Raw genomic sequence first — 17,781 nt, forward strand, 5'->3', positions numbered from 1 at the left:
AGTTGCTATAGATGGAAATTCCTGCCAGTGATATTAATTGTTACTCCTTAGCTTGTTAGATATCTGAATTTTATAAATCCCTTTTCAGTGTGAAACCTATTGAAACATGTTTCTTATTCGTATAGGTACGAAGTTCTGCAGTTCTGTTGGCTACCTCCAGAAAAGAGACCAACAGCAGAAGAAGTGCATAGACTTTTAACTTACCTTCGCATGCAAAGCCAAAGGGACTCGGAGATTGATTTTGAACAGCAGTGGAACGCTCTTAAACCAAACACCTCAAATAGAGAAACAAATAATTCTGCATTTCCAATCTTAGATCACTTCACAGGAGATAGGCTTGGCCATGAGATGGAGGAAGTTCTTACTGTAACTGAAACAAGCCAGGGTCTCAGCTTTGAATATATCTGGGAGGCAGCTAAACATGATCATTTTGATGAATGTGGTCATGTGAATCCTGATGAAGCAATGACATACACAAGTATTTTCTTTCCAGTGGAGGTTTTTGAGAGATCACTTTCAGAGCAAGGGTCGGGAGCGCAGGATGGAAGTGGTCAAGAAGCATCACTTGCTGTCCCTGGGGTGTTACCTGTGTTTGATGCACACAAGCTTTCCGTTGGAAATGACTACTATATCCAGTTAGAGGAAAAAGGAAGTGGCTGCAGCATGAATTTTGATAACCAATCAGTTGTACTAACTACAGAAGTTGATCATCAGGAAGCTGTACAAGAAAAAAGCTCTCATTTCACAATTCTCAGGGATCTTGATGTTGAAGAATCTAGCACTGACGGGGACTTCTTCCACTACAATACAGATCCTAAACAGGAATTTTTGCCTGCTACTAGTAGTCCAGAAAGTCCTTTCCAGAATATCTTTAATGACATTGACAGATCAGAAGAATTGACAAACAGAAAAATACTTGGTTTTGCTGAAACAAATGATGTTCCTAAAGACTCTAAACCAGCTGTTTTAAACTCAAACACAGATGCTAGAAAGGCAGTAGGCCTTTCTGAGAAGGAGCATTCTAGTCATGCTTCTGAATATGAAACAGTTTCCTTATGTGAAAATATCTCTAACCAGTCAGACTTGGTAACTCTAGAAGAACTTTCTGATAACTTCTTATTTCTTCAAGAGAAAAACTTATTAACAGGATTATTGTCTAACAAAACCAGCAGTGATTTTGGCCAAAAGACAGAAGATGTTCTAAAAAGTATGTTAGAAACCTCAAATAGAAACACTGTAGAGCCTGAGCCTGTGTTGGCTGAAAATGCACAGGTCTTTTCTTTAATACATGAAAGTCTTAGAACAGTGAAAGATGAAAATTTTAACCCAGTGACAATGAATAAAGATCCGAATTCTCAGTCTCAGACTACTGTAGAGATGCAGGCATCCTCTAGTCCATCTGTAGCACATAAGTCATGTGGTAAACGTGCAAATCTTCCTTATTTGAAGGATGAGGGAAACCTTTTAAATGAGGAAGTCAACGAAGTCGTGTCCTATGACATTGATATTCTCTGTCAAGAAGAGCTATCCAATAATGCCAAAAATAATAATGTCGGAAACAATCCATATTACAGTGTTGCTGTTGAAACAGATGAGTGTGATGCACAAATAAAACAGGGAATGCTTTTCAAGTGTGATGAAATAGCTTTTAATAGAGAAAAATGTACTGATCAGGAAGATATGAAAAGAAACTTGCAAGATAAGTCTCCCATATTAAAAAAAGATGAATGTTTATTGGAGGAAAAACAAGAAACATCAAATCATTTTGAGAACTGTAAGGATGTTGCAGAAGAGGTGACCTTAATTTCTGTTGCTACTTCAGATTGTACAAGCCAGGATAGTCTTTTGGAAGACAGCCCATCTCCTGTACAAACCATAGAACAAGCCTTAGAGACACCTGATTCTTTGGATTCTTTAGATGTAAATGAGGCTTTAGAATCTTTACAGGCTCAAAGTCCTCAGAAACTTTTGCCACCTGATAAACCTGCTGACAGTGGCTACGAAACGGAGAACCTGGAATCTCCAGAGTGGACTTCCCATATCACTGTTGAGGATGCTTCTACTGTAGATACTGCTCTCTGTGTTGTCAGCGAGAGCAATGTCAGTGCTTTACCTTCTAATCCAGTCATAATTATTTCAGAAGCAGCAGCTTGTTTAGATGCAGTGAACAGCAATTTTGAAATAACCCCAAAGGTTTTTCTGGGTGGAAATCAAAACTCATATAGAGACTCTGCCTATTTCTCTGATAATGATTCCGAGCCAGATAAAAAACCAGAAGAGACTATAAATCTGTCAAGAGAGACTACGTGTGTTGTTTCTTTAAATAGAGGAGAAAATAATACCGAAGAGGATTACAGTTTTGAAGAGAGAGAGCAAAAGTGTGATGTAAGGAATTATCAGGATGCCAATAACCAAAATGCAAAACTGGAACTAAATCACAACTTAGAGATGCAAGAGGTGGGTGTGAGGATGCAGGGGTGTCCTGATGACTGGGCTGAGGCAACTCTGAATTCCCTGGAAATATCGATAGGAAGTAACCTAAGGGATGAAATAAAACTATCTGAGACTTCCCATAAAACCGTCTCTTGTGTTGGCACTAATACTTCAGAACTTCTTTCACACAGAGACTTGAAGTCTGTGCATAACATACACAGTCCTTTAGATTTGGGTAACAGTGAGAAGTCCTTCTATCACATTGAAGGGCAAAAACTGAAAGAGCCGGATATTGAAGGAAAATATCTCGGCAAACTCGATGTTTCTGGAATGCTTGATTTAGAAGATGGTGATGATGCAGATGAGGAAGATGAAAACAGTGATTCTGAGGATGACATGAGGACTTTCCATATGCATAGTCTGAGTTCTGACAGTGAAGATGAAACTGTTCATCAAGTACCTGAGATACTTACTGACAAGGATGATGGAAAACATCTGAGAAGCTTGTTGAAACTTCCAAAACCTCTTAATGAAAGGCAACATGAGCTTTGGAAAAATGAGAAAAAGGCTGTAACATTCTTTGATGATGTGACGGTCTATTTGTTTGATCAGGTATCGTTGTTGGTTTTTTGTTTTGTTTTTTTTTTTTCCCCCCAATTATTAAGTGAAGTTTTTGTTGGTTTGGGTTTTTTTAAACAAGATGTGGTAGAATAGCTTAATATTTGTGGACACATTGTTACAAGATCACTTTTCTTGTCTGGGCGGCGTTAGATCTTGTTTGTGATGTGGATCATTTTTTCTTTATATACAAAGAAAAAAGAAACTTTCTTGGCTGGGTGCAGTTGTGTGCTGCTGGTAGAATAGCAGCACTAATTTGAAGTGAAGGAGGGTTTTGCTTTGGGCAGGGTTGGTTGCTAAATCCTGAATCTCCCTTGCTTTCGGACCCTTGACTGCATGTGCTGAATGAAATGTGGTGCCTTTATGATGTTTATAAACTGTATTTAATCTGAATATGTGAGACAGCATCATTATGGATTAGACTTGATTAATTTATTTTACCAAATGTTGTTGTAACTTTATAGAAGCAGTTTATCTGTTTAATGTGTTTGAGGACTTTAAGTTCAAATGCCTTTATAAAAGAAAAGAGGGGAAAAAAAAAAACCACACCCATAAAAAAACCAAACCACAACCTAATTCTGAATCTTGTGTCAGTTAGCGTTAAGGTAAATTTACCTTAAACCATAATCAAAGATAAAAATAGTATTTAGATGGTAATGCTACTTTTTATTAATCCAATGTGATTCACGTTCAGTGAAATACTGATCTGCTTATAAAATTCAAGGTTACCTTTGTTTCCCTATCTGCTTTATCAGTTTTTAACTTCTGTAACTTGATACAGAGGGGATTGTATTTTAACGTTATGGCAACTAAACTAGTACAGTGAGTTTAAAAGAACAGTAACATTGTCAAGCTTTGGAAATGTTGCTTATGATGACGCACATAAATATTAGAGATAATTGTGTTTTGGAATAGAAAACATAGGTGATATATTTGTGTTTAGGCAGTCTGTAGAATAGTAATCCTTTTGTCAGTGGGAAAGGAAAAAAATTAGCTGTGTTTAAACTGCTCTTAGTTGCTGAACTCTTTACTTATTATTACAGTAACTGATAAAATGTTGGCTACTTCAAATACTGGTCATAGAAAGTCTGTCTCTTTATCCTGAACCATGATTAAAGGGTAAAAAAAAAAAGATGTTGGGAGACGGGATAAAGCTTTATTAAATAGGAAAAAACCCTACCTGTGTCAGGCTGATAAGGGAACTGTTTTCAATTGGAAGATGTTTTAGCTTTGTTCCTAGAAATGTGAAACCTTCTTATATCATAAATAATATGTAAATAGTAATTTCCTGCATGCATTTTAGCGTAGATTTGATACAACTTTCTTTAGAAATAGAAGTATGTGCATATGCTTAATCTATAAGTCAAAGTTTTGTTGTGTGGTAGTAGCTGAAGGGTTTACAGACCATTTAATTCCACAGTAGATTTGATGACGGGGGTGGGGGAGCGTATTTTTTGAATGCTTGCATCTATAGGCATGGATACGTTGTGTGTACAAGAGGGTTAAGTAAGTTACTGTGTTTGCCTTAGGAAACGCCAACTAAGGAGCTGGGAAACCGTGCAGCAGACTTGAACGGCGAAGGCTCTCACAGCACTCCTGTTCCATCTTCGAGTTTTAGTTACTTAAACAGATTTGCAAATTCAGAAAGCTCGACAGATGAAGAAGGTACTTGAATATATTTATACACAGCAGGGGTTGACACTGTTTTATGCATAGTTTTTAATGAAATGTCATTTAAATTATATGTGATTTGTAAATTCACTGTACCGTACTGGCTTCAGTTTTGCATCCTAAGCACACACTTCAGCTAGGCTCAGGTAGTGTTACTGGTTATCAAAGCTTGTGACGTAATACTGGTTGTTTATATATTGATGTGGCTAGGGTATCTTGAGAAGCAACCAAACTATGGACAACAAATCTTTGTGACCCCCAGGGCTAGAACAGAAAAGCTACAAGTTTTGTTTTGGGTTAATGCAGTCTTCCAGGAGCTTGCTTTTAAAACTGTATGTGACTTTACATTACTGTAAATCCTTTTTTCTTTTTTTTTTTTTTTTCCCCCAAGGTGGGGGTTTTGAATGGGATGATGACTTCTCTTCTCCAGAGCCATCCTTTATATCAAAGGCAGCTAATAGTCTTATTAGTTCTAAACCACCTCTTCAGTCATCAAAGTACTTCTCTCCACCTCCACCTTCCCGGACTCTCGATCAGACCTGGTCACATTCATCCCCTTATTCCAGATTCTCTATCTCTCCTGCAAACATGGCAAGCTTTTCTCTTACGCATCTTACAGATTCAGATATAGAGCAAGGAGGTAAGTGATTTAGTTACAATAACTATTTTAAAACTACAAATTAAAAACTTTATGCAAAGTTGTAACTAATAGATATGACAAATCCTGTTCTATTTTAAATACTTAATTTGGAAATGCATTTTTAACGTTATAAAAGTTATGTCTGGTCATGTATTTCAGTTAAGACATAGCTTTCTATTTAGATTGAGATTATTTTCATCCAAGTTGCTACAAACTTGTGGTTGGATATTCTACGGAACATTGACAGGACAAGCTCACAATTTTTCTGTTCAAAAAACTAGTGCTTTATTTATATAAATGAAATCTATGCAGTCCTTAAGCACTTCTATATAGCTGCCACACTATGGCAGTTGAACAATTCTCATCATTGCACTGTCATAAGTCACAATTTTATTTTCATTGCACAGGGTGAGGATGCTAGGAACGTAATGTTTCTGTCGTTGTCTAAGCTTATTTTACAGTTCAGTTCCTTTTCATATTGCTTTTTAGAAAGTGCATTCTTGACAGTCTCTCAAGAATTGCAGCATGTTTTCTAGAGCTGTGAGTAGGATAGTTTCTGTTAGGAAAGCCAAACAATCTGTTCATAGCAATATTGAGTACTAGCAGTATTTATTAACAGAAGCTTTCTTGTCTGTAACAAAAAGCTTTTTTTTAAGCTTTGATACATTTTTGAGGGTTAAGAGAAGCAAAAATAAGCAGACTTGAATCAGTTCAGTATACTAATAATCTTGATTAAATGTTGCATTTTTAAAAAGAAATATTACTGATTGCTGAGCCTTGCTAATGGTCAATGTCTATAAAAATGTAATCAGTGTTTATATAGAGGGAGTTATATTGTTCTTGTATTGTGCTTATTGATTAGATAATGTTTGCTGCTTAGTAACTTACAGATAAGGGAGATTATTTTGGAGATCCTACATTGACTTACGTGTCCTAAGAAGTGACATTGAACTGTGCGATTTAAGCAGATGTCTATGTATAAATGTACCAAATGTTTACAGTAGTTGAAAGCTCTAGGGAAAGATTAACCAAAACTTGGAAGTGCGAAACAGCAGAATGCCAAGTTCTAAGGAGAGTCTTACAAAGGAGTGAGGGTTCTGCAGAAGAATCTCACTGTACCTTATGACCTTTCCTCTACTAATAGGAAGCAGTGAAGACGGAGAAAAAGATTAAATGAATTAAAACTTCCTTGGACTACATACATAAAACACACAGACTTTGTCTGAAACTTTATCTAAATTCTGGATCCTCCTGGAGTAACACAGGTAATCAAGAAGTACTAAGAAATGAAAGTAAACACTGAAAGCAATGTTAAATCAGGACATTAATTTGAATGTGTATTTAACTTTGTAATGTATTTTTAAATCAGTGCAATTTTGCTTTTCATTGAAAGATGATTCTGCCGCTGTTTTCAAGTACTTGAAGTATTTTTCAGATAACTTAAGAAACAATTAAAGCAATTACACTACAGTCTGGTTTATGTATGAGATTGTATAATATTCTTTTTATATTTTTCCATGTAGTTCATTATCTATTTGAACATACACCTGTTGTAGAATTGTGTATAACTGTCCTGTGCAACAGGTGGCTGTGTTGCTGAAACTGTATGAATGATAGTTGATCAGTAGTGAGCCATATTTATTCAAAAGGATATCACTACATATTACTTTGCTTATTACAATTGCACTATGGATTATTCTTCCTTTATTTCCTGATGATGTACAGAATCAAAATCTTAAATCTTTCAAGGAAAATAAGACAAGTTGAATTGGCCCAGTTACCCAGTTTAATTTGTCCTTTTTGTAGCCTTTGCTATGCACGGTACTTGTAAAACATACATAACTTCTGAGTGTTATGTTAGACTTGCTGAAATCTTATATTCAGTACCATTTCTAAATGATAATGATTATAGATTGATTGTTAGTGTTCATGTTTTATAGGAAACTGGAAAAGAATATATGATATACTCTGGAATTTTTAGATGAAAGAGATAATGTCTCTTAATTCCTGAATATGATCCTACTGACTGCTTAAACTGTAATAGCATCTGACTATATCATAATTAAGGGCCTTCCAGTTTTTACTACAATTTCTGCCTTGGAGAGAGAAAAGGAAAAACTGGCTGTACAAAACTGTGGAATTTATGAATCTTATAAAGACTAATTTCAGTAGACTGGATTTGGGCACACTTGGCTCTTCAGTTGTACATTCTGTGAATTTTGAAGCTCGCTCTTCTGCTGACTGCAGATTGGAGCTGCCATTCAGAGGCCTGTGGTAAATCTACCTCTCAGTGATGTTATGACAATTAAGAATTGGATTAATGGTTTATGCCCAACTTTGCACCCTTTATAAGGCCAGACCTATTTTAAGATGTCTGCAAGGCTCCATGGTACATCTTGAAATGCATACTGACCCAAAGATGCAGTATAGTAAAGTTTGCTCTGAAGCTGTCTGTAGGGAAGGAAATACAATGGGTTTTTTTTTAACCTTTATACTCTACCATGCATTTAGCTAGTTTAATCCTTTAAACTGCTTGGAAAAAAAAAATCCTTAATTATTACTCCAGAGTGAGTTCAGTTGAGAAAGAAATCCCTGATCTCTTGGAATGCCTTATGCAGCTGTGGATCTGTAGGAAACACTGATAGGAACAGGTTACCTGGCTTTGTATTTTGTATTTTAGTGTACTAAAATACAAATGTACTAAAATACAGAGTACTTTACATTTTGGCAGGGCTTCAGTATAATGGCAGTCCAAATGCTCTGTGTTCAGATCCAGTCACCAGAAAACTTTCATCACATGAAGTATGGGAGGGCTAGATATTTTCAGATGTGTAAAGTTTGGTTTTGTATACCTCTGTATGCATTTTGATTTTTTTAAAGTATGTTTTAAAATGACAGGAATATGTTAATTGCTTTTTTCACAGCATTATTTAGCCCTTAACCAGAATGGTTTCCATACCGATCAAAAGGGAATGATTTAGTTATAATGTTATTTAAAGTTGCCAACGTATTGTTGAGATAATTTTTTCTAATGAGGCACTCGGGTTCAGGGTTAGTCAGAACTGTTCTTCAGTGTGAAGTAAGGAAACGAATTTTTCATAGACTTTTCCCAAAACATGATTTAAGAGGCAAAGCCAAGTAGTTCTTAATACAGGCTTACAGTATATACTGTAGAGGGTTTAAGGAAGCTGTGCTCTACTGTCAATGATTTCAAATACAAGTAATAGACTTTGTGCACAAATTATTGCTTAGAAATTCCGTAATTCCAACATTAAACTCCCTGATACAGCTAGATTAAGATATCTCATCTGTCCTTTATAATTCTCACCATACTTTAAGTACAGAAAATGAAAACTAAGAATGAAACTCCATAATGGTCTGCAAAGAATGTGTGGGCTTATCTGCCTTGCATGGTGAAAAATCTACTGTGTCAGACCTGGAGTTCAGCCTTAATTTTGAATCATTTGATTTAAAATATAGTCCAAGGTTAAATAAAAGCTTATACTCCAGAATTTTACAGTTTGGTTATGCATTTTGTTTCTTATAATTCTGGAAAATCAGATGTTTATCTTGCACATCAGGAATTTCCTTTGCTTGATGGAAATCTAAGATTTTTATTCTTTACCCGGGTTTAAAGAAAATCTTACATAGGAAGTGAAAGTTTACTCCTTTGTCCAAATGGACTCATTGCTAATGAATTGCCAAAGGAGCATTTTTTCCAAAATGAGCTGGGATGTGTATGATACTAAGCAAGGTAATGTCCTTTTTAGCTGTACAATGAAGAGAAAGAAATATTTAAAATTGACTCACCTCAGTTAAACAATGAATTTTAATTTCAGTAATCCAGTAGGCTGGATTGCAATAATACAAAAGGTCTTTTTTGTAAAAATTTATGGTTAAAAATCTGATCAACTACTAGCAATATTTAAATATCTGCCTAGCAGTCAGTGGCACAATGAAGACGAATCAGTAATTCCAACATGTTACATTATAATAAGGGGATTTGTTAGAAATCATTCATTAAACTATATGTAATTTCTTGCACTAGCTACTTAAGCATGGTTTCTGTTTTAGAAGTACATGTATCTATTTTCAATGGTTTATTATGAGGACTGGTTACATTTTAATTCCTTCTCTAGTAGAATACCTTGATTATTTGAATACTGAAGGCATTGTCTCAATTTGGCTACTAAAGTTATTTAAAAGATCTGATTTTTCCCACCTAAGGAAGTTTGTTTAAAGATGAGGATCTGTGGTGAGAAGCCAACAGAGCGAGAAGAGTGTCCAGTTTTAGTGGAAACACCTGTACTCTCCCAAATCCCCAAGCTGCAGATATGTTGCGTGTATAACTGCATTTATGGAAACTGTCATTTTCATGGAAATGAGCGGATTAAACATTTTTTCATATCCTTGTTGATGCACTAATGAAAGCCATTTAAGCCTCATTCTTTTTATCAGTATTTTTAGCAGATTTTTATGTAGTACTCAATCTTTTTCATGAGGAGGCTGGTTGGTAGAAAGACTTTTTTTTATGATTAAGCACTATGCTAAACGTCAGCATTGTCAGGTGTTGGTGACATGGCTATTTTTGTTGGAGTTGGTGAAAGGTGGAATCTAAGTATATTAGCCTTATAAGAAATAGCCTTAAATAAGAATGGAGTGTACAAAATTACTTCAGCTTTAAGTCATACAGAAATATCCTTGTATGTTAATGGTTTTGGTACAAGACTGGAAAAAATCTAGAGGAGAGTCAAACATCATATAAACTTATTGAAAATAAGTATTTGTAATACCAGCAGCCTGTTTTTCAGAAACTTGAATATGACTTACAGTTAGTTTTGTTTATGAAATTGTTTGAACTTGCACAGATGTAGGTGTAACTTAAATGGTACTGATGTGTGTGTATATATAATGTTTAATTCTATTTGTAAATGAGAAACTATGTAACAAAATCATAGGTATGAGGTTTTCCTATTGTAATTTAATACAGGTATGAGGTTTATGGCAATATATCGTAGTTAATGAAATTTCAGGTCAAAATGTCTTTAAATTGTGTACATTTTTAAATTGTAATTTCTACTGTATATTGATTATCATGCATAGTGTGATTCAAGAAACTGCTTGTAATTTAAAAATATTTAATATTAAAAATAAAATACAGTTATATATTTATAATCTCTTTGTCTATGTTTGTTCATTCTTAAACAGATGCCAGCAATGGATCAGGTCCACAGTATAGTTCTACTGTAAGATATATTTGTTAGTGTCCAGAGGTTGAGAAAGTACCAAAAACTCAAAGCTACAGTCCCAGCAGATGAGTCTGCACTAAATAGTGTAGTCGCCTTTAATTTCTTCTACTATCACCCTTGTGTGAACTTCAGGTAATGTGTATATGCAGTCAGTAGAGAAGCAATACTTAAAATACAAACAGTGTAATTCTAAAAACTGAATATTGCTTTTAATCCTAGAATTAAGCATCTGTAGGAAGAATGGAGATTTCAAAATTAAGTACCCTTCAGAAAACAAGTTAATGATATGTTTTCTCAGGATTTATTGAGTTTATTTCTAGGAGATTATTTTATCGTTTTTTTTTTTACCTAAGTGCATGTGCTGAATGGACCGAAGATGGCCAGGTGAATGTAGTACTTGTGTGTATTGGTAGCTGCTTTCACATGAGATTGAGACTGTTTCAGCCTGGGCACTCCCTGAGGCAGGAGGGGGGTGCTGTTTTTTCCTCTTAACCTGTGAACTGTTACGGTTGTGATGACACATCACAGCACTGTCAGTCGTAATGGAGGCTGTTGTGGAAGCCCTCACATCGTGTCGCAGCTGTTCTGAGTCCTGGCGGCTGTTGAGGCCTGGGAATGAGAAACTGATATCAAGATGACTTAACTTCATTAGGTAAAATATAACTACTGGGCTGAAATTTGACCAAGACAGTGGTCAGTACTGAGAACAGATGTGAAAGATCCCATGGCACTAAATTGGTCATCTTATATAGAACCTATTATCAAAGAATTTGAGCATTTGCAGTCTTTGTCATCAGCAGCCTTCTTGCAAGGGAGGGAGGTGCTTTGTCCGTGGGCCTCTTTCACACAGGTGCAAGGTAACTTGCACAGCCCTTGGCAGAACAGAGTTGAGGCAGACCTTTTGCTCCTCCACCCGAGGACACTCCACCTGCTGAAGTAAGTACTAGACCGACCCCTCCTGTAGTGACACTGCCCTGCCTGGCTTAGCTTCCATCAGTCTGGTGGCAGCACCTCGATACACACCCTGCCGCCGTGCTGGCTGAGCGTGCCACCTCCCCCCTGCCATTTTGTTGTCACCATCCAAAACCCAGGAGCCTTGTGCCGGCTGCTGTCTCCGTGGGGGTAGGAAGGGTAATGGCGACAGCTGGGGGTCATGTGCCCTGCACGACTCCGTTGCCTGGGCCTGGTGCTTCGCCTCCGTACACGCGTGACGGGGGGCCCCTTCCCCGTCAGGGCTGTTACTTCGCAGGCCGGCCGCTGAGGCGTGGAACGCCCGCCTGCGCCGCGCCGGGCCGGGCCCGCCCCCGCTGCTAAAGCGACGTGTCGCCGCGGGCGCGCCAGCGCAGCCACCTGCCGGCGTGGCGGGCAGCGGGGCCGCGTCTGCCCGGCGGGGCTCGGGGCCTGGCTCCAGCTCGAGCTCCGGGCCGCGGGCGCGGCAGCAGCGCCTGCCGGGGGGTCTCCTGTCAGCGCTTCCCCGCCCGGTCCCTGGGGCTCTCCTCTCAGCGTGAGGCAGGTCCTGGTTCCCTCGCAGGCTCCTGCTGACAGACCTGGCCCAGCCCGGAGGACAGGCAGCGCCCCTGCTGCCCCCCCAGACCCTCCTGCTGCTCCTGGCTTCCCGCAGGTCTCCGCTATGTCACCCCTCGGGCCCTAGGCACCTTCTCCACAGCTGGTGGCAGCGGTAAGTCACAGAGGAGGGACGCTAGCCCTGATGGACGGGTGCAGAGGGTGGAAAATTTATTGGTATTTGGCTGCTCTCTCCCTTTGGTTTCTCTTGACCACCCCAGTCTGTTGTTCCTGATCCTCTCTCCATTTCCTCCTTGCACACCCATGCCATCTCCCCGGCAGCCTGTGGCTCCATGAGGTGGTTTCTCAGGGTTACAGCAGTGTGCAGCAGTCTGAAAGCAAACCTCAGCCAGCAAAGCACCCTCTTCTTCCACATTATCCCATTTGATTTCCCCTAGTCTGCAGTTTTACAGAATACTTTGCTCCCAGTTTGCTGCAGCTTCCTTTCTCTTGGATTTTCTTCCAGCGTTCTCTGCTGGCTGCCTCCATGAACCTCCTCTTCACCAAGTCCTGTGGACTGTTTTCCTTTCAAAAAGCAGCCTCTCATTTCTCTGCTCTCCCCAACAGCGCTTTTTGCGCTGGAAGTGGGAAGTTGACTGGTCTCCTTTGTGCCTGCCTTTACATTTCTGTCCTGCAGTTATGCCTTTCCTGCCAGGTGAGTTGGACTGAGAGTCCAGAACAAACCCAGTGCTTGGCTTTCGTCCTGTTTTCTTGCTTAAGATACCCGTGTGTCTCTAGCATTTCTTCTAGGCTCCCACAACACAAGCTACTCGGTGCTGTCTTTCTCTCAGCATTCATCACCTGGGTGCTACCCTAACCAAAATGCTTTATGAATTCCTGTCCTTTCTGGCAAAGTTGCCTCCCTGGTAGTAAGGAACCTGGGGATGGCCAGGGTGCCCTCGCAGGCAGAGAACTGAGTCACTGTGAATGCTGAGCAGCTGAAGGTGTCTCTAAAGAAATGAGAGAGGAAGTGATATTTACCACAGTGCACCAGGGAGCTGCTCACCACCTGCTCCAGCTAAGGTTGATGTCCTATATTGGGACAGTCAAGCACCTGTGGCTAGTTTGGATTTTTTAATTGGCTCACCAACTCTCTAGCCACTCCTACATAATAGCATCAGCATAAAAATATATTTTTTTTAAGACCGAACCTTTCTATGGATTGGAAGAAAGTGGGAGGACGCGTTTTGGAAACAGAGTCTCAGTAGCATTGATCGTTGGTGTTAGACGCAGGGTTGCTGTGAGGCTGCTGTCTTCAGGTGTAGTGTTGGCACAGAATCTGGGCTGGGGGAGGGTAAAATTTCAATGTTGTCATCTGCCTTGCTAACATGTGAGGAAGGAATGTTGCTGTGTCTTTTTGGATAACATGGAGGATAAATGCTGCTATGCTGCTGTTGAACTGGGGCAGAAACTGCAATTAAGCCCCACCGTTATTTGATTATTGTTGGAAGAGGGAATTGCTTGTGTGTGTGTGGTGTGGACTGGCCCAGAATGTAGAGATGCTGTGGGTGAAAGCGTGTTTCTGGCTAGGAGTTTCTGAGCCCCTGTATGAGTTACTGTGTCATGTTTCCCTCTAGTGGACTGCTCATAAATACAGTGGAAACCTATTCCTACAAAAAGTAATTACCAGGAGTTCAAGGAGAAATTACTTTCTGAGTAAGAGCCTGAGGGTTCTGTCTAATACCCCATACATAAGCCTGCATATGTACAGTGAGGCGGTGTATGTTTTTATTGTAACTTGTGGTAACTAGAGCTGGGGAAAACAGAAGCATGTGAGATCAAAAAACAGAGGCAATGTGTTATCAAACCTAATTGACCATTGTACTCCTCATATTTTTTGAGTTGTGGTTCACTCTTCTCACAGGAAGACTAGATCAGCTTGGAAACCATTTTCTTATGTGCAGTGAGAGAGGAGAAATCTCTCCAGTTCGACGCCTACTTAAAAGAAAGTAGAGAGGTGTCTATTTTTCACTTGGCTTCCCATATGTGAGGTGATTCACTGCATCTTTGTTTCAATGGTTTCATTCACTTGGCCTCTGCTCCCTCTGAACCTCCTTCCTTCCAGCTGAAGGAGGATCTGTTCTCTAAAAAAGGATTTTCTCTGTTCATCTGCACAGGCCATCTTGACTAATAACAGTCACAACTTCTAAAATGAACATCACTAAATGGAGAGCCAATGATGGTTTTCCAGTGGTGAACAAGTAAACAAACATATAAAACAAACCTGCATCAGATCATTTGTTCAGCATGGAACTGTGCAACAGCTAAAGATATTGGTGTCATGTTTTTACAGCACGTTGATGCTTAATACCAGTACACCTACCAAAACATGAAGACTAAAACCAAAGGAAAGAAGCAAAGGCATACTGTTGACAAAGAAGCATTTTCTGAGGAGTCAGCAATGAGAAAAAAAGAACTGGTGAAATGTTTGCGACACAGAGAAAGGAGGAATGGGGGAAAAAATGAGAGCAGCAAGATCACTACAGCCAGAGCCAAGCATGCTTGGAGCAATAAGGACAGGCATTTGAGGAGACTGGAAAGCAACGAGCGGGAGAGGCAGAGAATGCACAAGCTCAACAATGCGTTCCAGGCTTTGCGGGAGGTGATCCCTCATGTGAGGGCTGAGAATAAACTTTCCAAAATAGAGACTCTCACACTGGCCAAAAATTACATTAAATCCTTGACCTCCATTATACTCAATATGTCCAATGGACACTTTCCAGCAGCAGAAGGGATGGGGGGAGCCTGGATGTCCAAATTGTACCAGCATTATCAACAGCAACATGGGGATGATGATCATGAGGAACATCTACAAAAATATTCCACATAGATTCACAGCTTCAGCCAAAACACCTACAGTTAGCTACTACCGTAATTCTTTTTCCTTCTTGCATGATAATACATGTCCGTACATAGAGGTTTTAGAGATTATTTTTTGCCTCCAGCTATCCTCTATTTTTTCTTAAAAAGACAAACAGGTAACACTCATGGCTATAGCTTATATGGCACATGAAAAAATACCTTAAAGCGTAAGAATTTTTCAGAGCTTAATGATATATTTGTGTGGTGCGTCAGGATCAGGAAACCTATCCTGTAACACTATAGTTGACTTGAAAGTAAAGATTTAGTAACTTCTGAAAATTACCCTCTCTGGAGGGGTTGTGAGTTGAGCATTTAAGACCCACGTCACCTGAGTTCGCTAGAGCTTGTTGAGAATCTTGGCTGTAGTGCTGTTCACTAACCTTTCAGTGCTGTTCACTAACTGTTCTTATCTATCCTGCTATGGAGGAAATGAAAATTGATGACAACATTTGACTAACTTGATGAGTGAACTGGCACATATGGGAAATTGGCCACCAAATCTGAATATTTATCTCGAGTGTTTTGGATCTGCTTTGATAATTTTGAATCTTGCAAAGCATAAAAACTTCTAAAGTACTTGTTAATGTAAACATCTACAAAGCTTTCTTAGATTGTAAGCTCTCTAGAGTAAGGGCATTTTCTGGTCTGTGTTTCCAGAGCATCCAGCCTCATGGAGTTTTTCTTTAGTGGGTCTCTGGGTGCCATTGTAATACAAGTATTAAATAAGGGACAAATGACTTATTTTTGCCAAGACTATGATAAAAATGCTTTAGCATAGTTGTAATTTAGACAATGATGTATGCAATTACAAATTATTTGCTAATGAAGCCTGTAATGTGAACAGGATTCTTTCTGGGTTAGTGCTAGATTCTGGTATTATAAAACATAATAAATGAAGCAGGAGCTCTTCAAAAAAGGAAAATGAGCTTTTTTTTTCCCACCCCCGCTCCTCCCCCCCATCTTCTTGTAAAAAGTTTCATGTCACTGAGGAACTCTATTTCCTCTCATATTCTCATGCCTGAAGAACAAGCGGAGGTGCCCTCGGTTGGAACTGTGTTGCCCATGGAGCCCCTGTGTCACAGCTCTCCCTACCCACACCCCCTCAGTCCTGTGCTGCAGGACGGCTGTTGCTCTGTGGTGTGGACAGCAAAGGTAGAATCTGGCATCTCGTGCACCGGTAGGATTGGTAACAGCATGTGGCGTGGTCCTTCTCCCTGCAAAGCAGGGCTATCCAAGGAGGCACGGTGGCTGAGGGAAGGATCCATCGGATCCATCACAGAAGGGTTACACCGCACTGCATAGTTTGTAACATGTTCCTTATTTTGCTCCAGCAGAGCTGATAGCATGACAACTTCGTTTGAACTGAAAGGTAAGGTTTCCCTGACAGGCTGGTAAGGGATGTGAATTTTTCTCCACCATCGCGATCTACAGGTATGATGTAGAACAACGTAATGTTTTGTATGTGTGGTTGCTTTACTGGAGAGACAAATTATTTGGATCCTGCCTCGACTTGGGATTTTCTTAGTTTCCAAACTATTTTCACACTAAAATAGTTGTGATTAGCCCTCCTAGTACTCAAGTGTTAATGAAAGTACTAACCTAGTCTGTTATAGATTTGACTTGCCAGAACAGTGCTCTGTCTTACTTCATTCAACAGCTGCTCCTTATTGGTGTAAAGCCCTTAATGTACTTACACGTTGTCTGATTATAACAGGAGAAAGCACTAACACCAAGGCATTTTCTTTACTTAGCATCCCTTCAGGTAAGAGAGCATGTCGGATGTCATTGGGTCATTTCTCAGCATGTAGCTCAATGCGAGCAGGACCTGGTTGTTGGTACTGACAGCCCGACCTGTACGTGGAATGGTGGGAGAGGTGTTGCAGCCTGGTTGGGCGGTCGGGCTGTGCCTCTGGCCGTCACCCCCTGCCAGCCGCAGGGCTCGGGGGGGGACGCTGGTGTGCACACCCACCCACAGCACCCGTGGTGTCGGTGCCAGGAGCTCAGCGCTGAGGCTGGCTGGAGGCTGTGTCACGTAAATGACTGTGCGTTTACTAAATGGATTTGGGTATAAAAATGCATTAATCGGACACATGCAATTCTACAAATTACACTGCGCCCCTGCTCCGGGGGGGTCCCGGGGAGAAGCCGGGCAGGTTAGGGTAGCAGTTTCTGCTGGGAATCCCCAGCGGTTGGAGGGACGACCCAGACCCCTGTGCAGGGCCGGGGGGCCCCTCGGAGGCTCCGGCGAGCGGCTCCAGGCACCTCGCGCCGCCAGCGACCCGCCAGAGGCGCGTGGCGAGCGGGCTGGCCCGCGAGCGGCCGGCGGGCTCCCTTGGCTGCGAGGGCGGCGGCGGCGGCTGTGGCGACGGCGTTCGCCGGCGGAGTGGGCGACCCGCGGTGGCCAGGAGGTACCCGGGAAGGGGCGCGGCGGGGGCGAGCCTGGCCCGGAGCGGTGGGCGCTTCGGTGCCGGGGAGCGTGCGGCAGCGCTGAGCGGTCGCGGCCGTGAGGCGTTTTGGCGGGCTCGTCCTCTCGCGAGAGGAGCCGGGGGCGGTGGCGCTCGAAGAGAGCGCGGGGAGGCCGGGCCGAGCGGCTGGCCGGGCGGGGCTCCGGGCTGGGGCTCGCCCCCGCGGCTCCCTCGGCAGCGCCGGGCGCTCCTTCTGGCGCCTTCGGCTGCGCCTGCGGCTGGGAAAGGCCGGCGTCTGAGGAGGGAGGGACAGACCTGCGGGGCGCTCGGGCCGGCCATA

General features: G+C 41.1%; 2 protein-coding genes across 5 annotated transcripts in view; both read left to right on the top strand.

Moving 5' to 3' along the window:
* LMTK2 (lemur tyrosine kinase 2) overlaps positions 1–10,537 on the top strand; it is a 45,598-nt gene extending 35,061 nt beyond the window's left edge. Inside the window, exons 11-15 of one of the 2 annotated variants that reach the window (XR_012676115.1) lie at positions 126–3,045; positions 4,581–4,716; positions 5,114–5,362; positions 6,507–6,627; positions 7,303–10,537. Coding sequence is in view for 1 of the 2 variants with exons in the window: in XM_075165207.1 (XP_075021308.1) it covers positions 126–3,045; positions 4,581–4,716; positions 5,114–5,362; positions 6,507–6,535 (3,334 nt within the window). In the remaining variant the exon portion in view is untranslated. Of the gene's footprint in view, positions 1–125; positions 3,046–4,580; positions 4,717–5,113; positions 5,363–6,506 lie in introns of both variants that reach the window. The other variant, XM_075165207.1, reaches the window with a different exon arrangement.
* Positions 10,538–12,362: 1,825 nt separating this feature from the next.
* On the top strand, positions 12,363–15,946 carry BHLHA15 (basic helix-loop-helix family member a15). Of its 3 annotated transcripts, XM_075165209.1 has the most exons (3): positions 12,363–12,829; positions 14,017–14,165; positions 14,468–15,946. In XM_075165209.1, the coding sequence occupies exon 3, from the start codon at positions 14,504–14,506 to the stop codon at positions 15,002–15,004; it is 501 nt and encodes a 166-aa protein (XP_075021310.1). In that variant the 5' UTR covers positions 12,363–12,829; positions 14,017–14,165; positions 14,468–14,503; the 3' UTR covers positions 15,005–15,946. The 3 variants fall into 3 exon arrangements, with proteins under 3 accessions (XP_075021310.1, XP_075021311.1, XP_075021312.1); XM_075165210.1 differs by lacking the exon at positions 14,017–14,165 and having other exon boundaries at positions 14,292–15,946; XM_075165211.1 differs by lacking the exon at positions 14,017–14,165.
* Positions 15,947–17,781: the final 1,835 nt, after the last annotated feature.

The sequence above is a fragment of the Calonectris borealis genome, chromosome 16, assembly GCF_964195595.1.
Source record: "Calonectris borealis chromosome 16, bCalBor7.hap1.2, whole genome shotgun sequence".
In the NCBI taxonomy this organism is placed as follows: Eukaryota; Metazoa; Chordata; class Aves; order Procellariiformes; family Procellariidae; genus Calonectris; species Calonectris borealis.